The 24,092-nt window shown below is 41.1% G+C and overlaps 2 protein-coding genes across 3 annotated transcripts; one reads left to right on the forward strand and one right to left on the reverse strand.

Annotated features, from left to right (window-relative positions):
- Positions 1–4,606: 4,606 nt before the first annotated feature.
- On the reverse strand, positions 4,607–15,105 carry Serpinb3a (serpin family B member 3A). Of its 2 annotated transcripts, XM_063272666.1 has the most exons (8): positions 10,348–15,105; positions 9,577–9,763; positions 8,984–9,040; positions 7,662–7,784; positions 6,837–6,954; positions 6,484–6,626; positions 6,054–6,209; positions 4,607–5,439 (listed from the first exon to the last, which is right to left on the reverse strand). In XM_063272666.1, exons 2-8 carry the CDS (start codon positions 9,736–9,738, stop codon positions 5,035–5,037), a joined length of 1,164 nt encoding a protein of 387 aa, XP_063128736.1. In that variant the 5' UTR covers positions 9,739–9,763; positions 10,348–15,105; the 3' UTR covers positions 4,607–5,034. The 2 variants fall into 2 exon arrangements, with proteins under 2 accessions (XP_063128736.1, XP_006249702.1); XM_006249640.5 differs by lacking the exon at positions 10,348–15,105 and having other exon boundaries at positions 9,577–9,887.
- LOC120096217 (protein PRRC2B-like) lies at positions 14,629–16,748 on the forward strand (the record flags this gene model as incomplete). The annotated part of the gene is given in 3 exon segments (XM_039091214.2): positions 14,629–14,896; positions 14,933–15,913; positions 15,916–16,748. Coding segments are annotated over 3 exon segments (2,082 nt in total), but the record flags the coding sequence as incomplete, so codon positions are not given.
- Positions 16,749–24,092: the final 7,344 nt, after the last annotated feature.

A 24,092-nucleotide genomic window follows, 5' to 3' on the forward strand; every position in this document is an offset into this window, starting at 1 on the left:
TGGCTGAAGAAAGCTGCTTACCTAATGATGGTCAGAAAACTGGAGTGAGTACAGGATACATTCTTCAATACATACTATACGGCAATTTCTTGATACCAACAGTACTTCCTAATGCTACTAACTCCTAATATTGCCATCAAATTATTATCCTTTAAGAAATGACCTGTGTTTGTGTGCGCTGTGCTTATACACACAGGCATGCGTGTGTGTGAATTTACTTTATAAGCAAATAATAGGAGTCAACTAGTAAGTGAAGTTTTTCACTGGTTCAGTCTCTTGCATGGCAGGTAGGTATGCTCAGCTTTGTTGTCTCAGTTTTGATGTATGTTTGACATGACCCCCAGGTATCCAGTGTTGGAACTGGGGAAGTGGACTGTGTCATTACCCTTTTGTTTGAAGAAGGATATCTGCCGACACCTTTTTGGACTGAAGCCTGTCCTTTGCAAAGATTTGGAGAAATCTAATCTCATATCAATTCAGTGAATCTAGAGTGGTTCTGAAATATATTTGACAAATAGCTACTCAATATTCAAACATTTCAGCTCCCGCTTAGTTGTATTAGTCTCACTACTTGTGCTGTGAAAAATCCAGGAATTTTAACAATTCTCCCCCACAGTTGGACAAATTTTCCAGTGGTGATCCAGAATGTTCTAAGACATAGTTTTGAATTTATAGGTCCAATTGCATTTTTCTGCTTCCATAGATAACCAGATCCTATGGACTTAGCTTAATTACATTCAATATATATCCTGTAGGCATTTGCTGCATAGAATGCACCATGGATCCAGGACAGGTCTTGCCTTGAGGGATGCCAGTTTTCTAATAGAAAGAGACAGGTAAGAAGATTAACATCATCCTGAGTGAGGTAACCCAATCACAGAAGAACACACATGGTATGCACTCATTGATAAGTGACTATTAGCACAAATGCTTGAATTACCCTAGATGCACAGAACACATGAAACTCAAGAAGGATGACCAAAATGTGAATGCTTCACTCCTTCTTTAAAAGGGGAACAAGAAAACCCTTGGCAGGGAATACGGAGGCAAAGTTTAGAACAGAGGCAGAAGGAACACCCATTTAGCGCCTGCCCCACATGTGACCCATACATATACAGCCACCCAATTAGACAAGATGGATGAAGCAAAGAAGTGCAGGCTGACAGGAACCGGATGTAGATCTCTCCTGAGAGACACAGACAGAATATAGCAAATACATAGGCGAATGCCAGCAGCAATCCACTGAACTGAGATCGGGACCCCCGTTGAAGGAATCAGAGAAAGGTCTGGAAGAGCTTGAAGGGGCTCAAGACCCCATATGAACAACAATGCCAAGCAACCAGAGCTTCCAGGGACTAAGCCACTATCCAAAGACTATACATGGACTGACCCTGGGCTCCAACCTCATAGGTAGCAATGGATAGTCTAGTAAGAGCACCAGTGGAAGGGGAAGCCCTTGGTCCTGCCGAGACTGAACCCCCAGTGAATATGATTGTTGGGTTGAGGGTGGTAATGGGGGGAGGATTTGGAGGGGAAGCCCATATAGAAGGGGAGGGGAGGGGTTGGGGGATGTTGGCCTGGAAACAGGGAAGGGGAATAATAATCGAAATGCAAATAAGAAATACTCAAGTTAATAAAGATAAAAAATAAAGATTAACATCAATGAGGCTGCTGATCCCAAGACTTGTGGTCAGTTCCCTTAGAGGTTAAGGTATAAGAGAGCATAAACTGGGACTGGAAAGATTTCTTAGTTAAGGGCACTGATTATTTTTCCAGAGGTCCCAAGTTCAATTCCCAGCAATCACTTGGAAGCCAACAACCATCTGTTGCCCTTTTCTGCTGTGTCTGAAGAGAGCTATAGTATACTCAAAACATAAAATAAATAAACAAATCTTTAAAAAAGGGAAAGCATAAACTGGGATGGATCATAAATACTTTCTGGAATACAGTGTGTCACCTTACTCAAAGGCATGTGTCTGGTGTGCAAACTACACACAGATGCATTTATTGACTTAAGAGAGGAAAGTTAAGTTGAAAGATGTGCTTAGTCATCTTGGAACATCCTCTGGCTAGGCAGGTATGTTCAGCAACAAATTACAGTTTGAAAAGTTGCTTGGTAACACAAGCATTAGAAAACTTGAATATTGCTGAGATGATAATGACATGTGCAAGCCAGTTCTTTGTTCTGTGAACTGCCATCTTCAACACAGAGCAGGCAGCTATTTGAAGGGCTAATGGTTTGTTTGCATTTTAATATTTCTCATTGAAACCAAAAGCTTCTTTAAAGAAATACAGGAGTCTACTTAGAGTTACTGTATATTGAACCCCTTTAAGATGAAGTATTAACAAGCCTGAGATTATCCATAAATTCTAAGTTATACAACAACTTGCTTGTAATCAACCATTTTTTCAAAGAATGTTATTTTATGAACCAAAGTTGGCAACATCACATGAATTTTACATTTGGGTTTGGGAGAATTTGTATTTTAGGAAGTGATAGCTTTGGTCTGGTCTCAGGGTCAGTGCTTGTCAAGAGATGAGCTTGAAGGGGCTCGAGACCCCAAAAGTACAACAATGCCAAGCAACCAGAGCTTCCAGGGACTAAGCCACTACCTAAAGACTATACATGGACTGACCCTGGACTCTGACCCCATAGGTAGCAATGAATATCCTAGTAAGAGCACCAGTGGAAGGGGAAGCCCAGGGTCCTGCTAAGACTGAACCCCCAGTGAACTAGTTGCTGAACTCCCTAGGGGGGAGGGCGGCAATGGGGGGAGGGTTGGGAGGGGAACACCTTTAGGAAGGGGAGGGGGGAGGGGGATGTTTGCCCGGAAACCGGGAAAGGGAATAACACTCGAAATGTATATAAGAAATACTCAAGTTAATAAAAAAAAAAAAAAAAAAAAAAGAGATGAGCTCTACCTGTTCTCTGTTTTAAAACAAAATCAGGGAAGATGCCCCTTATGCTCCATCTCAGAACAGGTGAGTGCCCCCATGCGACACTGGCCTTTTCCTACCCATGAGTCCCACTACCAGCATCTGTCAGCTGAAATCTCTTGAGGGCATTGCACTATTAAAGAACAGAAAGAATCTATTTTTTTACATGTGTTCTGACTTTGAGTCATATCTGCTACTTTTAAGATTTTATTCTCTTCTAAGCAAATGTGTCCCCATTCCTGCCTGTTCCTAGTACACAAGGTTTTTTTTTTTTTTCAGAACAATGAACAGAAAGTTGACCTCTACTGTTTTTGAAGGTCAAAGTTAACCTGATCTGGGAGCACCTGGGCATTAGGGTCCTTATATCTGTACAGCTTATATCTGACAAGTCTTACAGTTTTCTAGAAGTCAGTGAGTGTGAGTTGAAGTAAGGGCCTCTCCTCTTTAAAGTTTAGAACACAGTGGGGTGGTTAAAGATGAGCAGAAGGGTTAGAGAAGGCCAACAGGCTCTTCCTGCTTTGTCAACGTAGATCAATAGAGTTGCTGAGCTGTCTTTTGCTCAAAACACTGTCAGAACTTTCTCATTCCCAGAAAGACTTGAAGGTCAGGTACACAGTTTCTTAAATATTCCTCCAGAGTTAGGTTCTCTTTATTCACATGTGCTCTGGTCATCATTTGTTCCTTCTAAACACACAAACCATGCCACACTCTATAGGTGGACTGACTCGCTAACTACTTTCTCTGCTATTGTTAAGAATGAAAGCCATTTATTTTCTCTTATAGTTTAATCTGTCTAGTGATTTCTATTCAAACTAAAGTTGGATTTGAAATTTGGATAGCTCTATTTTTATTATTATTATTTTTTTTATTAACTTGAGTATTTCTTATATACATTTCAAGTGTTATTCCCTTTCCCGGTTTCCGGGCAAACATCCCCCTCCCCCCTCCCCTTCCTTATGGGTGTCCCCCTCCCAACCCTCCCCCCATTGCCGCCCTCCCCCCATAGATAGCTCTATTTTAACTCTGAAAAATTTAACCCCTTCTATATTTATTTACTAAGTTCCCACTTAAGGTCCTGATGTTAAATTTTGTCATGGAATTATCTAGATTCTTAAGCTGAACTGTTATGTGTTCTGTGGTGATAGAATCAGAATGATAAAAGGGTTGAAAATTCTGTGGTCTAAGGTACCATATGCTAGCCATATCAGCTAATGGTGAAGAAAGTAGACTAATTAGCTTAAAGTGTCTTCAGTTAATTTACTTGGGATAACAGCTTTCTAATGATTATTGCATTGGACAACATGGATCTCTAGGGATCTCTCACCAAGGATCCTGATATAAGAAATTATGTGAATATTAATTAGTTTCTAATCTGTTCATCTTTGATGAAATTGTTCCTCCACATTTTAGCATTTAAAATTTTATTAGGGCCAGAGGCTGAGCTTAACGTTAGAGAACTTATCTGGTGTACAAGAGGCCTTGATTTGGATCCCTGGTACTGCAATACATAAGGCATTAATCCACAAAATTTTCTTGCTGTCAAAAATTAAAAAAAAAACATGTGTAGCAATGTATTTGCACAGGATCCCAGATTTAGCATAGATGAAATTGCTTTGAACTTTCCCTCCCTGAATAATTGGCATTTTACAGTTGAAAGTAAAGGAATGAATACATAGAAAAGATCATTATTTTATTGAAAATGTAATTTGTAACTTCACAACATTTATAAGCTTATGAAGTGTCCAGATATCTCCTAAAGCAATTAGATGATTATACTAATCAGTTTTAAAAGAAGGTATGATTTTTCTCCAGCTCACTTAACGCAGGTCACAGATTCATGTTACAGTAGAAGAAACTGTGTTTAAACATCCCTTCATCTGTTTGTTGAATTTTTCTTCAGATAATGTATGTATATATAGAAAAAAGAAGGAAAGCAAGAAGGGATAGAGATAATAGAGCTATCCTTCCCTCACTAATGCATTCTTAGTAGGGACTCTGAGATAGAAAAGAAAATGAAGCGATAGAAACTTGTTTCCAGGCTAAAGTAGCTGCAGCAACTTTGTTATATTTTCTGGACACAAGGCACAGCCACCACACTTAAGGAGAAGACATTCTGCCAAAGAAGAGGATGCTGTTGGTAGCATTGTGCTTGATGAGGAATAAGAAAGGGTGATCACAATTGAAGTCTTCGGTTATCTGTGCTGATGTTAAACTGACTTCTACCCCCGTGGCAGCAGCAGCTTCTGTCCCCTCTTCATTTACCTCCACAAAGGACTTGTGTAAAACTTTAGACACCATTAGACCTTGAGTGCTGCTCATGCCTGAGAAGTCAGCCTTCTTTGAGTCAAAGGCGTCCACCATCCCCATGTGCTGCAACGGACCTGGGAGGTCATACTTCTCTTCCACTTTGAACCGTGGCAAAGACAAATACAAGTCGATCATGTTCATGTTCTCTGCTCTTGTCCACTCTAGTAACTTGTCAGCAGTGAGCTGTTCTTCAAGCTGTAAAAGTATAAGACATTGCCATGATTGACAGAAAGACTGTAACTTACATGGACAATGATTTAAAGTGAAACCGTTAGCAATAAATAAGTACTGATTTTTGGTTTAGATATTATTTATTTAGAAAATTTCAAGTAAAATTTTATTTCTGATAGCCAAAACCAGAATCATTGTTTTGTACAAAATAAACTGTATACATAATTGTTTATGCTCCCAGCCACCTATCTTATTTCAACAGGTGATTCTTTATATTTTCCTGTACATAATATTACATTTTTTGATTTTATTCAATTTCCTTGATTTTTATTTTTTTTATTCAAAATAGTTATAATCACTTTCTACACTGCTATATATTTCTTTCAATAAAGTTTGACTAGTTCCCTTTAGTGGCATCTTGTTGATATTTAACATTCATAACTTTGCTTAATTCATGATTAGGCAAGCATGCAGTATGATTCAGGCTCTGTATAAAATGCTTATACTCCTGCATGCAGTACAATATCTCCTTTTCAAATTTTCATTATTGTCATGTTTAATTAGTTTCCTAGTGTCTTGGTTGAATTTGCTCCATTAGGAAGAATCACATAATGGAAGAAAAAACACAGAAACTTTACCTTCTTCAGACCATCAATTTCCATTGGCAGCAGGATGAACATACTTAGCTCCTTGCCTTTGTATGGTATTTCCACCATCTTGGCCTGCACATCCTCCAGAAAGATGAAGTTAAACTCGTTTTTTTGCCTCATCATCTGGACAGGTTTACTTGTATTCTGCAACAAAGCAGCATGTCAAACACACATCAAGGGTGACATAGAACAGCACAGATGACATTTTCAAGATACAACACACATCAGCATCCTTTGAAGGGATAACACTGACGTTTTCTGAAGCCTAGACAAAAGTCTTTTTAGTTACTACTAGTTAAATGAAAAAATAAAACACAAGGCAGTTTTCATTTTAGACTTTCTGTGGCATCACTTATATTGAAGCTAGATCATTCACACATCACCAAACGGCATTATGTAAATAAACTGCCAACAGTACCTTGTTCAGCCAAAACTTGTCTTCTTCGGTATGCTTTTCATCGAACTTGTGATTCCATTGTCCTTTGAAATACACTGCATTCACCAGAACCAGGATAGTGCTACTGTTCAGGCTTCCCTTAGGAAACAAGTCTTTGATTTTTCCTTCAAGGGAAAGAACAAAGTGTCTATCATCAGTACAAGGAGCTTTTCTGGAGGATGCTTTACAAGAGTTCACCACTGATCACTTATCACTGTTCACCCTGTTGTATTTGAACGGATTGGCTTTCTGCCAACTTCTCCATAGTTCCTCTTGCCTCACTTCATATTTACAGAGACCACCCCATAATCTCCAGTGGCCCTCCCATTCAATACCGTTTGTTTGGTTTTCCACCCAGGAATTAATCTTCTTTTCACTTTCTTCTGCGGCATGTGCAAAGTCAAGGGATTCCACATTAGCTTGGTAATATTCCTTAATGTCTTCCAAAAATGTCTTTGAGATGTAGAAGAACCAAAAAGAATTAAAGATAACTTGAACCTCATTTAAATTGTATTAGTTTTGATGAGAGTATAATCAGATTTCTGATGCTGATGGCAACTGTTAGTCTATGAATACATAGATTTTTTTTTTACTCAGGTAATATGGAGGCAATATGTGAACACAGTAGATTGAAGGCAATCTTACAGTAACATACCTCTGGCAGAGGACAGGTGGAAAAGAGCCTGACTCACAAATTTCATAGTAAATTGTCCCGAGAGAGCTGTTTGACTGATGAGGTAATATTACCACTAAGTTCAACCATTGCAATCTCCTTTGATCATATGGAGGAAATGCTATATTATCTGCTACCTCCCTAGTTCTTCCCAGGATTTCCCCAAGCCTGCCTAGTCCAGAAATATCCCACTTGAAGTAATCTCTTTCTGTCATCTCTGTGAGTCAGTGCTGGGTCATTCCTAACATCTCATGACAAGTCTGGTTGTCTACAATGTTTCATTGAAGAGTTCCAGAGCCTTTGCATCACACAAAAATCACTAGGCTCCTGGACAACCCAGTGGGTTAGAATTTTGTCTGTGAAGCTGGTGCTCCCTGAACAAGTTTTTTCTGTCTGAATCTGCCTGGATTGACTTACACATATGGCCATTCTGATATGCAGGACCTAGGATCCAGATTAAATGGATGCAGAACCAAGTGCAACTTACCTGGAGAAATGGGAAATGCTTTGCTCCATAGATACTGTTGGCAGAATTCAGGTCATAAGCATCATTGGATTTGTTTAACTGAGTCATTAACTTTTGAAATTGTTCATGCACACTTTCTTCATCCTTCAATATCAAACACATGTTCATGAAATTACTCTGCTAATATAAATACTAAACCCACAAAATAAATACCCAAACACTTGTAATCTCAATGACAAGTTATTGAACATTTTCTGATGTTTGTTATATTTTACTGTAAATGTCTATAGTTTACATTCAACTCCTTTCATAAATGACTTTTGTCTTCCACATATCTGGTTAGCTGTGTTTTGAACCAAATATGTAGTACTTTTAGAGAGTTGTGGCATACGTTCTTTAAAACTATAGATTCTATGTCATTTCTAACAATCCCTAATGCATATTTATATTGTTTGCCCATTTAAAATGGTATTATAGTCAGACATGATTATACATATATATATATATATATATATATATACTTTAATGGCATTGTGTAAGAGAAGTTGATTAAGATTTATTTTTCTTCTGTCATAGTAGATATTCTCTGACTGTAAGATAGCATATGCCCACGATTAATCTAGGGGATAGACTACATGGCAATAATACCAGTCTGAGTATGTCTAGATAAAAAACAAAAAGATTCAGAGAATTTAATGATTTCTCTAAAGAGATGCTCCAGAGCCAAATTGCGAATGTAAGTATGTCTGAATCAGAACAGTTATCTTTTCCTGCTCAGAAGGTAGCATGGTTAAGGCACTAACTACATAGAGGTGTGATAACAGTCATTTCCCAAGATGTGCTTATTTGTCTTAGTATATGAATATATTCTTACTTCTCTTAATCCAATTGTTGAATTAAGATAAAATTGTTTTAATAATATTATTGTGATAATGAAAAATACTCTTGTCTTGCAATACTGTTGTCCAAACTTTCAAATGCTATCTTACTTTTAGCAACACACATTTTGGTGTGTATATGTTTTGTGTGTATATCCTCATTACTCCCACTTTGCTAGATTGTAGTCCCAGTACACTGGGGCAGAGCTTTGCTCGTGTTTCCCATGTATGAGGGGCAGAGCTAGACTTAATCTAGGCCATCCTCCTCTCCATTCAATACTGAACTTCTGTAGTTAATGAATATAATGTCTTTGAGAAAGAAGTGTGACACTACTTCACCTCCCACCCTCTTTTGTTTGGAAATTCCACTACAGACTGATTCTTTTAAATGTAAAATGTTCACTTCCAATTATAATGCTGTCAAAAATCTGAAGCTTTTCTATGCATGAGGTACCCTGCACTTACATGACAGTCTGCAGACTTTTCTGTTGTCTTCTTTGTGGTTTCATGGAATTGAATAACCTGAGAGACACATTAAATGCAACAAGAAAAGTTCACTTACAATTATGCCTAAATCAAAGGAAATAAAAACAGAAGCAACCCCTGAAAAATAAAGTAAAAATACTTGAAAATTTGGAAAAAATATACTAAACGTTTGTACAAGAGTTTGCAAACAACACCATATAGCTGATCTATCACCAGTCATATAAATAGATGTCCATCCTGCCAGTGTTTTGGGAACACATCCATTCATATTCCAAAGATGTGAACCAACACATTGCTTGCATCAATAGTCTGTATAGTTTAAGAAAATTTCTTACTGTGGGACACTTGAAGGCTGTTATCGTAGCCTAGAACCCAGCAGATATCAAGCACGGGATGGTGCTTGGGAAGGGTGTGTCCCTCCCATAGTCCCATGTTCACAGTCATGGCAATGCCTACTCAGCATCTTGTTCTTCATCCCAGGGATCAGGGTTTATTGTACACTGACACAGTGACTCCACCACTCGGTGGAGAGACAAGTTCAAACTGGCCAACAAAATGAAGCTTAGACCTACCTTCTCAATTTGTTTTTCAGTGTTTCCCTTGGCTCCGAGCTGGAGCATTGCTAATGCTGTCATTATGCTGAGAGGGGAATAGAAGATGTTGTCCTCTGAGTCTCTGAGCTGCCTGTACAGCTCAAGTGTGAATTGAGTAGTCGCTTTAGCAAACAAATGCATGATGGCTTTGTGTGACCTTAAAGTCCTAGAACAGCATAAATCCAGCACAAAGGTTAGGATGACTTCACTAAATAAAGCATCACTCAGTAATGATCAGTTCATAAGGAAAATGACAGACCTCTATCATCAGATTCTGGGAAACAAATTTATTATTACTTTTTTAAGCCTTCTGCCATGTACATCTCCTAACTAAAAGGTAAGAAGTCAGTGTCTTTAATGCTTTGCAAGCAGCTAATAGATAATCCTTTTATCTTTCCTTCCTTACCACTTGTGTTCAATTTGAGGGAAAGGTTTAAAATGAATTCTAAGATAAATATTTCTGTAGCTTTCTGGCAGTTAGGTGTCCAAAAATCTCCTGTCCACTTTTTCCTTTAATTTCTACAGTTGCCAGACACAAATCCTACATTCTTGGCAAGATACATATGTTTAACTCAAAATAAATTACTTAGATTAAAAAACAAATTGAATAAAGGTGGCATTTATCTTTTCTTCAGCAGATCAAGAGAAGTACAATCAGGCAAAATGTCACATACACATGATATAAAACACAACATTTTTAACCTAAAACATAGTTCATTCTGTTCAATAATGATAGCTGGAAGCACTTACTTGTCTTTCTGAAGGCAGAAGTGGGCAGGAAGGATAGGAGTCTGTGTGTGGTTGATCCTGAGATCTGGGATTTATACCTCTCGTCTTAACACTGCTGCCTAGTCACTTCAGTTGTATTTCAAGTAAATCAACTTCAGATTTCATAACCAGGCCAGTCTTTTTAGGTATGCAAATTTGTGAGAAAAGGGTGTCTTTACATCCTACCACTGTACTTCCTTTTGCCACAAGTCACATGATGGATTGCTTTGTAACCCTTTTCAGATGCTGACTCATTTAAAATGCACATAGGCATTTTTCCAATAGTGAAGATATTACTTTAAACCTTTAACCTTGTTACACTCCTGACAACTCTATTCTTCTGTATGACACCCTTGATTACCTTAAAGGTAATTACGGTGGAATTACCTTTAAGGAACAGCTTAGACACCGAACAAGTACAAAACTTACCTTTGGTACTTTTTCCTTAAGAAAGATTTCATTAGTTCTCTCAATTGGTCTATCACTAACTCTATGTAAATTGAAAAATGGTTCTAATTCTAGTCCAAAGTGATAGCCAAGATTCTTCAGAATATTTGTTGTTGATTTTTATTTTTGTTTGTTTGTTTTGTTTTGTTTGTTTCTTCATGATAATTTCTCTTGCCACAGTTACTTTATAATCCTCCCTAATCCTCCCTTGGATTTTTCTGTTGTTTAAAGAATGTTAGAAAATTACTTATCTTTTTAAATTGAGAAGAACAATTGAAACAAAAATGTTCATTTGCATGGCAGCTTTCTAATGTTTTATATGAACAACAACAACAACAACAACAAAAACCAGAAAAGTGATTATTTTTGTGTAATACAATAAATTATGTGAGTTGTCAAGACACAATCTCTTTCTCATTTCTTTGTTTTTATACTGAATGTCAGGGCCAAACACAGGTTATAAATATTGGAACCACCTTATCTGCTCCTATGAAGATACCAAAGGCTGAAAGCCTCGCAGGAATTCCTCTGCACACAAGTCAAGTGGTAAGAACCCCAGATCCCCTCATCATCATCCCTGACTTCAAGCAGTATTACAGAGCAATAGTCAGAAAAACTATATGGTATCGATGCAGGGTTAGGCAGATAGATCAGTGGAACAGAATTGGAGACCCAGAAATGAACCCACATACTTATGGTCACTTGATCTTTCACAAAGTAGCTAAAACCATCCAATAGAAGAAAGATAGCATTTTCAACAAATGGTACTGATTCAACTGGAAGTCAGCATGTAGAAGAATGCAAATTGATCCATGCTTATCACCCTGTACAAAGCTTAAGTCCAAGTGGATCAAGGACCTCCACATCAAACCAGATACACTCAAACTAACAGAAGAAAAAGTGGGGAAGAGTCTCGAACACATGGGCACTGGGGAAAATTTCCTGAACAAAACAACAATGGCTCATGTTCAAAGGTCAAGAATCAACAAATGGAACCTCATAAAATTGCAAAGCTTCTGTAAGTCAAAAGACACTGTCCTTAGGACAAAATGGCAACCAACAGATTGGGAAAATATCTTTACCAATCCTAAATCTGATAGAGGGCTAAAGGAAGAACACAAGAAGGTAGACTCCAGAGAGCCAAATAACATTATTAAAAATGGGGTACAGAGCTAAACAAAATGTTCTCAGCTGAGGATTATTGAATGGCCAAAAAGCACCTAAAGAAATGTTCCACATCCTTAGTCATCAGGGAAATGCAAATCAAAACAACCCTGAGATTTCACTTCACACCAGTGAGAATGGCAAAGATCAAAAACTCAGGTGACAGCAGATGCTGGCGAGGACGTTAGAAAGAGGAACACTCCTGCATTGTTGGTGGGATTGCAAACTGGTACAACCATTCTGGAAATCAGTCTGGAAGTTCCTCAGAATATTGGACATTGCACTGCCTGAGCTATACCTCTCTTGAGCATGTACCCAAAAGATGCTCCAACATACACCTAAGACACATGCTCCACTATGTTCATGGCAGCCTTATTTATAATTGCCAGAAGCTGGAAACAACCCAGAAGCCCTTCAACAGAGGAATGGATTCAAAAAATGTGTCCATTGTGTCAGTGAAGTCACCAAAAACAATGACTTCATGAAATTCATAGCGAAATGGAATGAACTAGAAAATATCATCCTGAATGAGGTAACTCAATCACAGAAAAACAAACTTGGCAGGCACTCATCGATAAGTGGATATTAGCCAAAAAGCTTGAATTACCCAAAATGCAATCCACAGACCACAGGAAGTTCAAGAAGAAGGATGACCAAAATGCAAATGCTTCCACTCCTTCTTAAAAGGGGGAAAATATCCATAGGAGGGGATATGGAAGCAAAGTTTAGAGCAGCAACTCAAGGACTCGCCATTCAGAGCCTGTCCCACATGTGGCCCATATATATAGCCACCAAACTAGATAAGACTGATGAAGCTAAAAAATGCATGTTGAAAGGGACTGGATATAGATCTCCCCTGAGAGACACATCCAGAGCATGTCCAATACAGTGGTCAATGCTAGAAACAAGCCACTGAACTGAGAACAGGACCCGCTAGGAGAAAATTAGAGGAAGTATTGAAAGAGTTGAAGGAGCTTGCAACCCCATAAAAACAACAATGCCAATCAACCAGTTTCCAGGGACTAAATCATTACCAAAAGACTACACATGGACTGACCCACAGCCTGAAGGCCTAATAGGAAGTCTGCTATAGCCAGGGCCATAGGCCTACCAGGAGACCTCCGGCAATCAGGGACACAGAGGCAGGCTCCAGACAGAGATACCAAGAACAGAGCTATCAGGGATATCCAGATAGTGAGAGGCAAGCCTAAGACCATAAGCTACAGGAGCCAATACACTTTGGCATCATCAGAACCTGGTTCTCCCAACACAGAAAGCGCTGGATATACCAATGAACCTGAAAATCAGGAAGAAGACTTAAAATCATGAGTCATGATGATAATAGAGTCCTTTAGGGAGGATATAAACAATACACTGAAAGAAATACAAGAACACAGTTGTAAACAGGTAGAAGCCCTTAAAGAGGAAACAAATTTCTTAAAGAAATACAGGAAAACACTATTAAACAAGGAAAGGAATTGAACAAAAGCTGTACAATACCTAAAAGTAGAAGTAGAAACAATAAAGTAAACAAAAATGGAGGGAACTGTTGTAATGGAAAACTTAGGAAACAGATCAGGAATTACAGATGTAAGCATGAACAACAGAATACAAGAGATAAAAGAGAGACTCTCAGGTGCAGTAACATCTTACAACTTATTGAAACAACTGTCAATAAAATTCAAACCCCACATCTTGGTAATTCACAATAAAAAGCAGAAATCTAAGAATAAAAGGAATAGAGGACCTGAACACATCTTGAACAAAATGATAGAAGAAAACGTCCCAAATCTAAAGAAAAAGATGGCCATAAAGGTACAATGAGCCTATAGAACTACAAATATTGGACCAGAAAAACAAAATCCTCTCATCACCTAATAATCCAAACACTAAATGCACAGAACAAAGAAAGAATGTTAAAAAGCTTTGAGGGGAAAAGACCGAGTAACACATAAAAGCAGACCTATAAGAATTACATCAGATTTTTCAAGAGAGGTACTAGAAGTCACATGAACCTGGACAGAAGTCATGTAGACTCTGAAGAACACAAATGCCAGCCCAGCCTACTATACACAGCAGAACTCTCAATCAACATAGATGGAGAAACCAAAATATTTGAGGACAAAACTAAATTTAAAGGATATCTATCTACCAATCCAGTCCAAAAGAGGATTCTAGAAGGAAAACTCCAACAAAAGGAGGAGGATAGATGCACCAAAGAAAACCCAAGATATTAATCATTTCACAACAAAGGCAAAAGGAGTAAATCACATGCACATAATGCCACCTATAACAACAAAACAGCAAATCATTTGTCTTTAATATCTCTCAACATCAGTGGACTCAATTCCCCTGTCAATAGACATAATCTAACAGTCTAATATCCCCTGGATAGTCAAACAGGACCCAACATTTTTGCCGCAAATGAGAAATACACCTAAATGAAAAAGACAGATATTGCCTAAGAGTGAAAGCCTGGAAAAAGTCTTCTAAGAAATTGGTTTCAAGAAACAAGCTGGAGTTGCCATCCTAAAACACAATAAAATAGACTTTCAACAAAAAGCTGTCAAACCTCCTACAGACACTCTGACACATTTGGCAGCAGGCTTTTTGAGGACAGCCGCACGGAGGACAAGAAGTCCTTTTTCCAAGATGACCACGGGGATGATTCTGAAGGTGCAGAAAACAGGCCCTTCTGTCGGAGGAGGCCACCAGCCCCCTCGCTTCCATCGCCTCCGTCGAGAGTCCCTAGGCCTGTGGGGACCTGAGGAGGAGTCCCATCTGCTGGCAAGCCAGTGGCCAGGCCGGCCCAAAGTCTGTCCTGGGGACAAGAGTGGTCCTGGAGGTCACAGATTCCCAGAGCTTTCCTACCAGAATTCTTCTGATCATGCCAATGAAGAGTGGGAGACCGCTTCCGAGAGTAGGGACTTTAGCGAGCGTAAGGAGCGTTGAGAAGGCCTCGCAGCTGAACCTGAAGCACAAGGGAATGGTGGCCTCTCTGGGGACAGTCTGGGTGAAAAGAAAGAGCTGGCCAAGAGGAGCTTCTCCAGCCAGAGGCCCCTGGCTGACAGACAGAGCTGCAAGCTGGAGCCGGGAAGGTTTGGGGAGAAGCCTGTTAGGCCAGGTGGGGGTGAGACTTCCCCCCGCTGCGAGAGCCAGCAGAGTGGGACGTCTCTGAAAGTCAAAAGGTCTCCAGATGAGGCCTTGCCTGGAGGCCTTGGAAGCCATTCACCCTATGCCTTGGAGAGGACCACTCATGGCAGCTCTGACGGTTCTGAAACTACCAGTAAGAAAGCAGAGAAAGAGGTTTCTTTGGCTGCCCAGAGGGCTGGTGAGCAGGAAGAGGCCCGGAAGCAGTTTGATCTGGGCTATGGAAATGCTATCTTTGACAACTGTGGTTCCAGCCCTGGGGAAGAGAATGAAGTAGGCTCCATGGTGGGCGAAGGCTTCATCGAAGTCCTGACCAAGAAGCAGCGCCGCCTGCTGGAGGAGGAGAGAAGGAAAAAAGAACAGGCTGCTCAGGTCAAAGGTCGAGGCCTTTCCTCACCGATTCCTCCTCGCTTTGCTAAAAGGCAGAATGGCCTGTGTCTGGAGCAAGGAGACGTGGCCGTGCCCGGCAGCAGCCTGGGCACTGAGATCTGGGAGAGCAGCAGCCAAGCCCTCCCTGTGCAGGGCGCCGCCAGTGACTCTTGGAGGACAGCTGTCACTGCCTTCAGCAGTGCTGAGCCTGGCACCTCAGAGCAGGGTTTTAAGAGCAGCCAGGGAGATAGTGGTATTGACTTGAGTGTGGAGTCACGGGAGTCGTCTGTGACCTCCTCACAGCGCAGTTCCCCTTATGGTACTCTCAAGCCAGATGAGATGAGTGGGCCTGGCCTGGCGGAATCCAAGGCCGACAGCCACAAGGACCAAGCTCAGAAGCAGTCTGAGCACAAGGACTCAGACAAGGCTCTGCACAGAGCAAGGAACACAGACCAGGACCCATCGGCAATGAGCGGTCTCTGAAAAGCAGAAAGGGCTCGGAGGGGGCCGAGCGACTGCAAGAGGCCGTTGTCCCGCCTGTTAATGGGGTAGAGATTCATGTGGACTCCGTGCTGCCTGTGCCGCCCATCGAGTTTGGAGTCAGTCCAAAAGACTCTGATTTCAGCCTGCCACCTGGGTCTGTTTCTGGTCCCGTGGGGAAACCAGTCACCAAACTTCAGGATGTCTTGGCTAGTAATGCAGGACTGATACAGAGTATTCCCATCCTTCGGCGGGATCACCACATCCAGAGAGCCATCGGCCTCTCCCCCATGTCTTTCCCCACTGCAGACCTCACGCTGAAGATGGAGTCTGCAAGCAAGGCTTTGGAAAACTCCCCCAGTTTGCCGGAGCAGAACTCTCCAGGCGGTGCAGGTTCGGGCATCCAGCCTCCTTCCTCTGTGGGCGCCTCCAACGGGGTCAACTATAGCTCCTTTGGTGGTGTGTCAATACCGCCCATGCCTGTGGCTTCTGTAGCGCCTTCTGCTTCAATGCCAGGCAGCCATCTCCCACCTCTGTACTTGGATGGCCACGTTTTTGCAAGTCAGCCCCGACTGGTTCCTCAGAGGATACCTCAGCAACAGAGTTACCAGCAGGCCGCCACTGCCCAGCAGATCCCGATATCCCTTCATGTGGAAAGCCGCAATAACATTTGCCATCACAAGATGGCGCTGGCTTCCGCTGCGCCCCGCGTGAAAAGCCAGGATAGCATTCGCCATTACAAGACGGTGCTGGCTTCCACTGCGCCAGCCCAACTTCCTTTCAGGAAGCTAGCTGTGTGCGCATGTGCAAGAGTGTGTTCGCACCAAGTCTTTGCCCACCCCAGGGCGTGCCAGTGAGATCATGGGTAAGCGACCAATCAGGCGTGGATGCGCCGTGCTAGGGTTTTATAATCAGCACCTTTCTGGGCCCCGGGTCTCTCCTCTTCAAGATGCAATAAACGCTTTGCTGCAGAAGGATCCTGGTGTCCGTGTGTCGTTCCTGCTGGCGAGAAGTTGGGCGCACGATATATGGTGCCGAAACCCGGAACAAACGCCACACCATCGCCGGCGACGAGGAGAGCCTCCGCTCGCGGAGAGGGTCCAGAACTGCAGGTCGAGAGGTAAGCTCTGAGAGGCATGTTTGGTCTTGATACAGCATGTCAGAAACAGAGCAAGGTGAAAGCTTTAAGAAGGAAAGGTGCACCTAAGAAAAAAGACCCTTCCAAGGACATTAGATCCGAGGAAGCGAGAGATAGGGGAAAGGACACCCTGGGAGAGAAACAGGGAAAGGAGGAGAAAACCCCGAAAAGGAAAAGCCTTTTTCCGGTAAAGGAGTTAGAGGCTTTGGGGCTTGATAGTTCAGAAATAGACGAGCTTAGCCCTTCTGAGGAAGAGGATTTAGAAGATGAGGCAGCTCACTATGAAGAAGAAAGATATGGGCCTAGGTGGAGAGCCACTGTGAAGAAACCGAAAGTTATGGATCCTTTGTGGGCAAGGCTGGTAATTTTGTTTATTTTTTTCTTTGTGTGGGAAGCCGTTACAGCTGTTAGGACAGGTCAGAGGATCCTTGCAGAGCAACAAGAAAGTATGTCGGAGGGAGAAAAGGTCTCGAAAGAAAAAAAGAAAAGAAAAGGAGATAAAAGGAACACAGTATTTTGGGAGAAAAATTTTGTCTTTGTGCTTGTAAAAGGTGTGATTAGGCTCTGGAAACTTCACAGAGTCATACTGATCAGATTTGATAGAGGTAGACCGCCTGAAAAATTTATTCAGGAGAATCAAACAAAAGGATATCTCAATTCTAAACTTTTGTCTTCAGAGTTGTAGTGTTTCACTTCCATACCACTTGTGAATGTCAGTCGTGCTGCTCAGATATCCCGTAATATATCTCAGTATCTTACAGGAATTTGGTTTCAACACGTTGATGGACTAGTCCAAGAATTGAGACAATCCATCGTCCATATCAACTCCACTCGAGTGGATGGTCACCGTGGAAGTGGTGGGAAAGGGGAAATCCTACCTCTCTGCTGACTCCTATTGGAATCTGGGTCCCTTTGGTGAGACACCATCTAGTTTTTCCCCTTTGTCTATTGTCATTAACATAATCTGCTATATAAACAAACTCAGAGAAAAAGAACACATGATCATCTCAAAAGATGCTTAAAAAGCATTTGACAAAATACAACACCCTTCAAATTAAAAGTCTGTGAGAAATGAGGAATTCAAGGCCAATAACCAAATATAGTTAGAGGAATACACAGGAAACTACCAGCCAATATCAAATTAAATGGAGAGATACTTGAAGCAATCCCACTAAAATCAGGGACGTGACAAAGATGCCCACATTTCCTACATCTATTCAATACAGTACTCAAACTTCTAGCTAGAGCCATAAGGCAACAAGAGGAGGTCAAGTTGAAATAAATTTGTAAAGAAGAAATCAAAGTATAATAACTATTTACAGATGATATGATAGTATATATAAGCAAACCCAAAATTCTACCAGAGAACTTCTGCAGCTGATAAACAACTTCAGCAATGAGGCTGGATAAAAAATTAACTCAAATAAATCAATAGCCTTTCTATACAAATGATAAGTGGGCTGAGAAAGAAATTAGAGAAACAAAACCCTTCACAATAGTCACAAATAATATAAAATATTTGAGAATAACTCTAACCAAACAAAAGAAAATCTGCATGACAAGAACTTCTATTATTTCAAGAAAGAAATTGTAGGAGACCTCAGAAAGTGGAGAGATCTTCTATGCTCATAGATTGCTACAATTAACATAGTAAAAATGATCAACTTATCAAAAGCAATCTACAGATTCAACACAATCCTTATCAAAATCCCAACACAATTCTTCAAAGACATGGAAAGAGCAATTCTCAAATTCATCTGGAAAAAAATAACCAGAATAGAAAAAATGATTAACAGTTAAACAATATCTGGAGGGCGCACCATCAGTGACCTCAAGCTATATTACAGAGGAATAGTCATAAAAGTTGCAATGTATTGGTACAGAGACAGAAAGATTGACCAATGGAATAGAAGTGAAGACCCAATAATAAAACCACATACTTATGCACACTTAATCTTTAACATAGAATCCAAAAATATACTGTGACAAAAAGAGAGCATCCTCAAGGAATGCTACTGTTATAACTGGCAGTCTGTATGTAGAAAATGAAAATAGATACATATTTGTCACCTTCTACAAAGCTCAGGTACAAGTGGATCAGGGACATCAATATAACACCACATACACTGAATCGAATAGAATATAAAGTAAGAAAGAGCCTCATTGACACAGGCAGACATTTCCTAACCTGAACTCCAATGGTTCTCAGGGCCTAGGATCAAGAATTGACAAATTCGACCTCATGGAACTAAAAAGCTTCTGTAAGTCAGGGGCATAGTCAATAGTAGAAATTGGCAACCTACAGATTGGGAAAAATATCTTCACTAACCCCACATCAGTTAGAGGGCTAATATCCAAAACATATAAAGAACACAAGAACCTAACCACCAAAAATTCAAACAACCCTATCAAAAAAAATGGAGTATGGAATTAAAAAGAGAATTCTCAATGAGGAATCTTGAATGGTTGAGAACCACTTAAAGAATTGTTCAACTCCTTAGGGATTAGGGACATGCAAATCAAAACAAACCTGAGTTCCCACCTTACATCAATGAGAATGGCTATGATCAAGTACTCAGGTGACAGCACATGGTATGGGATAGTGTGGAGAAAGAGAAACACTCCTCCATTGCTGAAGGGATTGGAAACTGGTACAACCACTCTGAAAATCAGTATGGAGCTTCCCCGGAAAATTGGAAATAGATCTGCGTGAAGACTCAGCTATACCATTTTTTGGCATATACCCAAAAGATGCCCACGTGTTTCAGTATGTTCCATAGCTCATAGAGGCCTTCTTTGTGATCACCAGATGCTGGAAACAGCCCAGATGTCCCACTATGGAAGAATGTAAACAGAAAGTGTGGTTCATTTACACAGCTATTAAGAATGAGGGCACAATGAGTTTGGCAGGCAATTGATGGAACTAGAAAATATCATCCTGAGTGGCTATGTACTCACTAATAATTAGATATTAGTCACAAGTATACAGAATACCCAGGATACAATCAGTAAAACTCAAGAAGATTAACAAGCCAAAAAGTCAAAGTGAGAATGTCTCAGTCCCACTTGGGAAGAAGAGGAAATTAATTATGGGGGTAGAGGAAGGGTCCTGGGTGGGAGAAAGGAGTGGGAGGGCAAAAGGGGAACATGATCAAGTATGGAGGCAAACATGACTGAAACTCTCAGGGCCAGAAGAATGAGTGGAAATATGCAACCCCCAGAGATGGGAGGTGAAGGGGACCCTTTAGAATGTACCAGAAACCTGGGTCCCTCTTAGGACTCAGAGGGAGGGACTTTAGATGAAATGCCCTATAGTGGGGAGAGGGAACTTATAGAGTCCACCTCCAGTAGAAAGACAGGTTATCAAGTGGAGGGAAGGGGTTGCCAACCCCTAGTCAAAATCTCTTAACCAGGATTGTTCCTATCTGAAAGAACTGCAGGGACAAAAATGGAGAAGACCCTGAGAGAAAAGAGTTCCAGTGACAGGTTCAAATTGGGACCCATCTCAAGCAGAGACTCCAAGGTCTGACACTATTACTGATGCTATGGTGTGCTTACAGACAGGACCCTAGCTTGACTGTCTTCTGAGAGGCCTACTAAGTAGCTGAAAGAGTCAGATACAGATGCCTACACCCAACCAATGACAGAAGCTTGGTACCCTTGTGGTTGTATGAGGGAAAAGCTGAAAGAAGCTGAGGATGAGGGTGACCCCATAGGAAGATCTGCAGTCTTTACTAAGGTAGACCCTCTCAGACACTGAATCACCAATCAAAGCAGCATGCAGCAGCTAATATGAGGTCTCAGACACCCTTATATCAGAGGACTGACTGCCTGGTCTGGCCTCAGGGAGACAAGAGGCATTTAAACTTTGAGATACTTGATGCCTCCAAGAGTGAGCTGTTCAAATTTGGTGGGGGTGGGAATCAGTGACATCTTGGAGACATGGGAGGATGTATGGAAAGGGGAAAAGTCAGAGGTCAGACCAGGAGGGGAATAAACCTGGATTGTAAAAAAAAAGATTAAAGCAATAAATAAATAAATAAATAAATAAATAAATAAATAAATAAATAAATAAATAACTTGATATGAAATCATAACATATATAACTTTATCCAAAGTACATCCAGATGACATACTAGGTTATTTTTTGCAGTACACTTGATTTTAGATTTATATGCTTAACTTTTACTTCCATGTCCTGAAATAAAAAATACAACATGATCTATTTAAAAATAGGAAATAGGCACTGGAGCAGCAGGTCCCCCGCAGACCTGAAGGGACACAGTCAACAGTTCTCTGTACTGAAATCCCGTGGGAAGGAGAGCTAAACCTTCAGAAGGGCAGACACGCCTGGGAAGCCAGAAGAGACTACACTCTGCCCACATTTCTGAATCCAGAGGAAAACACCTAAGGCCATCTGGGACCTCTGTGCACGGGGGCTCCTGAAAAGGTGGCACAGACCCTCCTGGTTGCCGCCCAAATTGAGAGCTCAAAAACAGCCTCCCACGAGCAAACTTGAGCCGTGGGACCACAGGAAGACCAACTTTTATGCCCCCAGCGACCTGCCTGGTGGTCTCAGGACACACAGAGGCAAAATTCCTCTTGGACTGGACACTTCCGGTTTTTAGCTGGAGCCCCAAACTTGCTGATCCTGGCCCACAGCTCACTGCTCCCAAAGCCCTTGGGAGAGGGAGAGCTCATCGCTGTTACAGGTGGGCACTCCTGAGACTGCAGAGCAGGAGAGAACAGCAATATTGCCCACCCCTGCCCACATCCCTGGCCCAAGAGGAAACTGTATATAGCCTCTGGGAACTGAAGATAGGGGCACTGGAGTGGCAGGTGCCCCGCAGTCCAGACACTACCATGACCTGAAGGGACACAGTCAGCAGTTCTCTGCACCTAAATCCCGTGGTAGGGAGAGCTAAAGCTTCAGAGGGGCACACATGCCTGGGAAGCCAGAAGAGACTACACTCTGCCCACATTTCTGAATCCAGAGGAAAACACCTAATGCCATCTGGGACCCCGGTGCACGGGGGCTCCCAGAAAAGGTGGCACATGCCCTCCTGGTTGCCGCCCTCACAGAGAGCTCAAAAGTAGCCACCCACGAGCAACTCGAGCCTCTGGCCACAGGTAAGACCAACTTTTCTGCTCCAAGCGACCTGCCTGGTAGACTCAGGACACAGGCCACAGGAACAGCTGAAGACCAGTAGACAGGAAAGACTACACGCCCAAAAGTAGAATACTCTGTTCTCATAACTGGCTGAAAGAAAACAGGAAAACAGGTCTACAGCACTCCTGATACACAGGCCTATAGGACGGTCTAGCCACTGTGAGGAATAGCAGAACAAGGTAACACCAGAGACAACCTGATGGCGAGAGGCAAGCACAGGAACCCAAGCAACAGAAACCAAGACTAAATGGCATCATCAGATCCCATTTCTCCCACCAAAGCAAACACTGAATATCCAAACACACCAGAAAAGCAAGATCTAGATTTAAAATCACATTTGATCATGATGCTGGAGGACTTCAAGAAAGACGTGAAGAACTCCCTTAGAGAAATATAGGAAAATACAAATAAACAAGCAGAAGCTTATAGAGAGGAATCGCAAAAATCCCTGAAAGAATTCCAGGAAAACACAATCAACCAGATGAAGGAATTAAAAATGGAAATAGAAGCAATAAAGAAAGCACAAAGGGAGACAACCCTGGATATAGAAAACCAAAAGAAAAGACATGGAGCCGTAGATACAAGCATCACCAACAGAATGCAAGAGATAGAAGAGAGAATCTCAGGAGCAGAAGGTTCCATAGAAATCAACACAACTGTCAAAGATAGTGTAAAACGGAAAAAGACACTGGCCCAAAATATACAGGAAATTCAAGACTCAATGAGAAGATCAAACCTAAGGATAATAGGTATAGAAGAGAATGAAGACTCCCAGCTCAAAGGACCAGTAAATATCTTCCACAAAATCATAGAAGAAAACTTCTCTAACCTAAAGAAAGAGATGCCCATAAACATACCTAGAAGCCTACAGAACTCCAAATAGATTGGACCAGAAAAGAAACTCCTCCTGTCACATAATAGTCAAAACACCAAATGCACAAAACAAAGAAACAATATTAAAAGCAGTAAGAGAAAAAGGTCTAGTAACATATAAAGGTAGACCTATAAGAATTACACCAGACTTCTCATCAGAGATTATGAAAGCCAGAAGATCCTGGACAGATGTCACACAGACCCTAAGAGAACACAAATGCCAGGACGGGTTACTCTATCCAGCAAAACTCTCAATTAACATAGATGGAGAAACCAAGATATTCCATGACAAAACCAAATTGACACAATATCTTTCTACAAATCCAGCCCTACAAAGGATAATAAATGGTAAAGCCCAACACAAGGAGGCAAGCAACACCAAGGAAAAAGCAAGAAACTAATCCTTTTGCAACAAAACAAATAGAAGACAAGCACAAACATAATCTCACATGCAAACACGAACAGGAAGGAACAATCACTATTCCTTAATATCTCTCAATATCAATGAACTAAATTCCCCAATAAAAAGACAAAGATTAACAAACTAGATACACAATGAAGAACCAACATTTTGCTGCCTACAGGAAACACACTTCAGAGACAAAGACAGACACTACCTCAGAGTATAAGGCTGGAAAACAACGTTCCAAGCAAATGGTCTGAAGAAGCAAGCTGGAGTAGCCATTCTAATATCCAATAAAATCGATTTTCAACCAAAAGTCACCAAAAAAGATAAGGAAGGACACTTCATATTTATCAAAGGAAAAAATCCACCATGATGAACTCTCAGTCCTAAATATCTATGCTCGAAATACAAGGGCACTTACGTACATAAAAGAAGCCTTACTAAAGCTGAAAGCACACATTGCACCTCACAGGATAATAGTAAGAGATTTGAACACCCTACTGTCATCAATGGACAGATCATGGAAACAG

This window comes from Rattus norvegicus, chromosome 13, assembly GCF_036323735.1.
Source record: "Rattus norvegicus strain BN/NHsdMcwi chromosome 13, GRCr8, whole genome shotgun sequence".
NCBI lineage: Eukaryota > Metazoa > Chordata > Mammalia > Rodentia > Muridae > Rattus > Rattus norvegicus.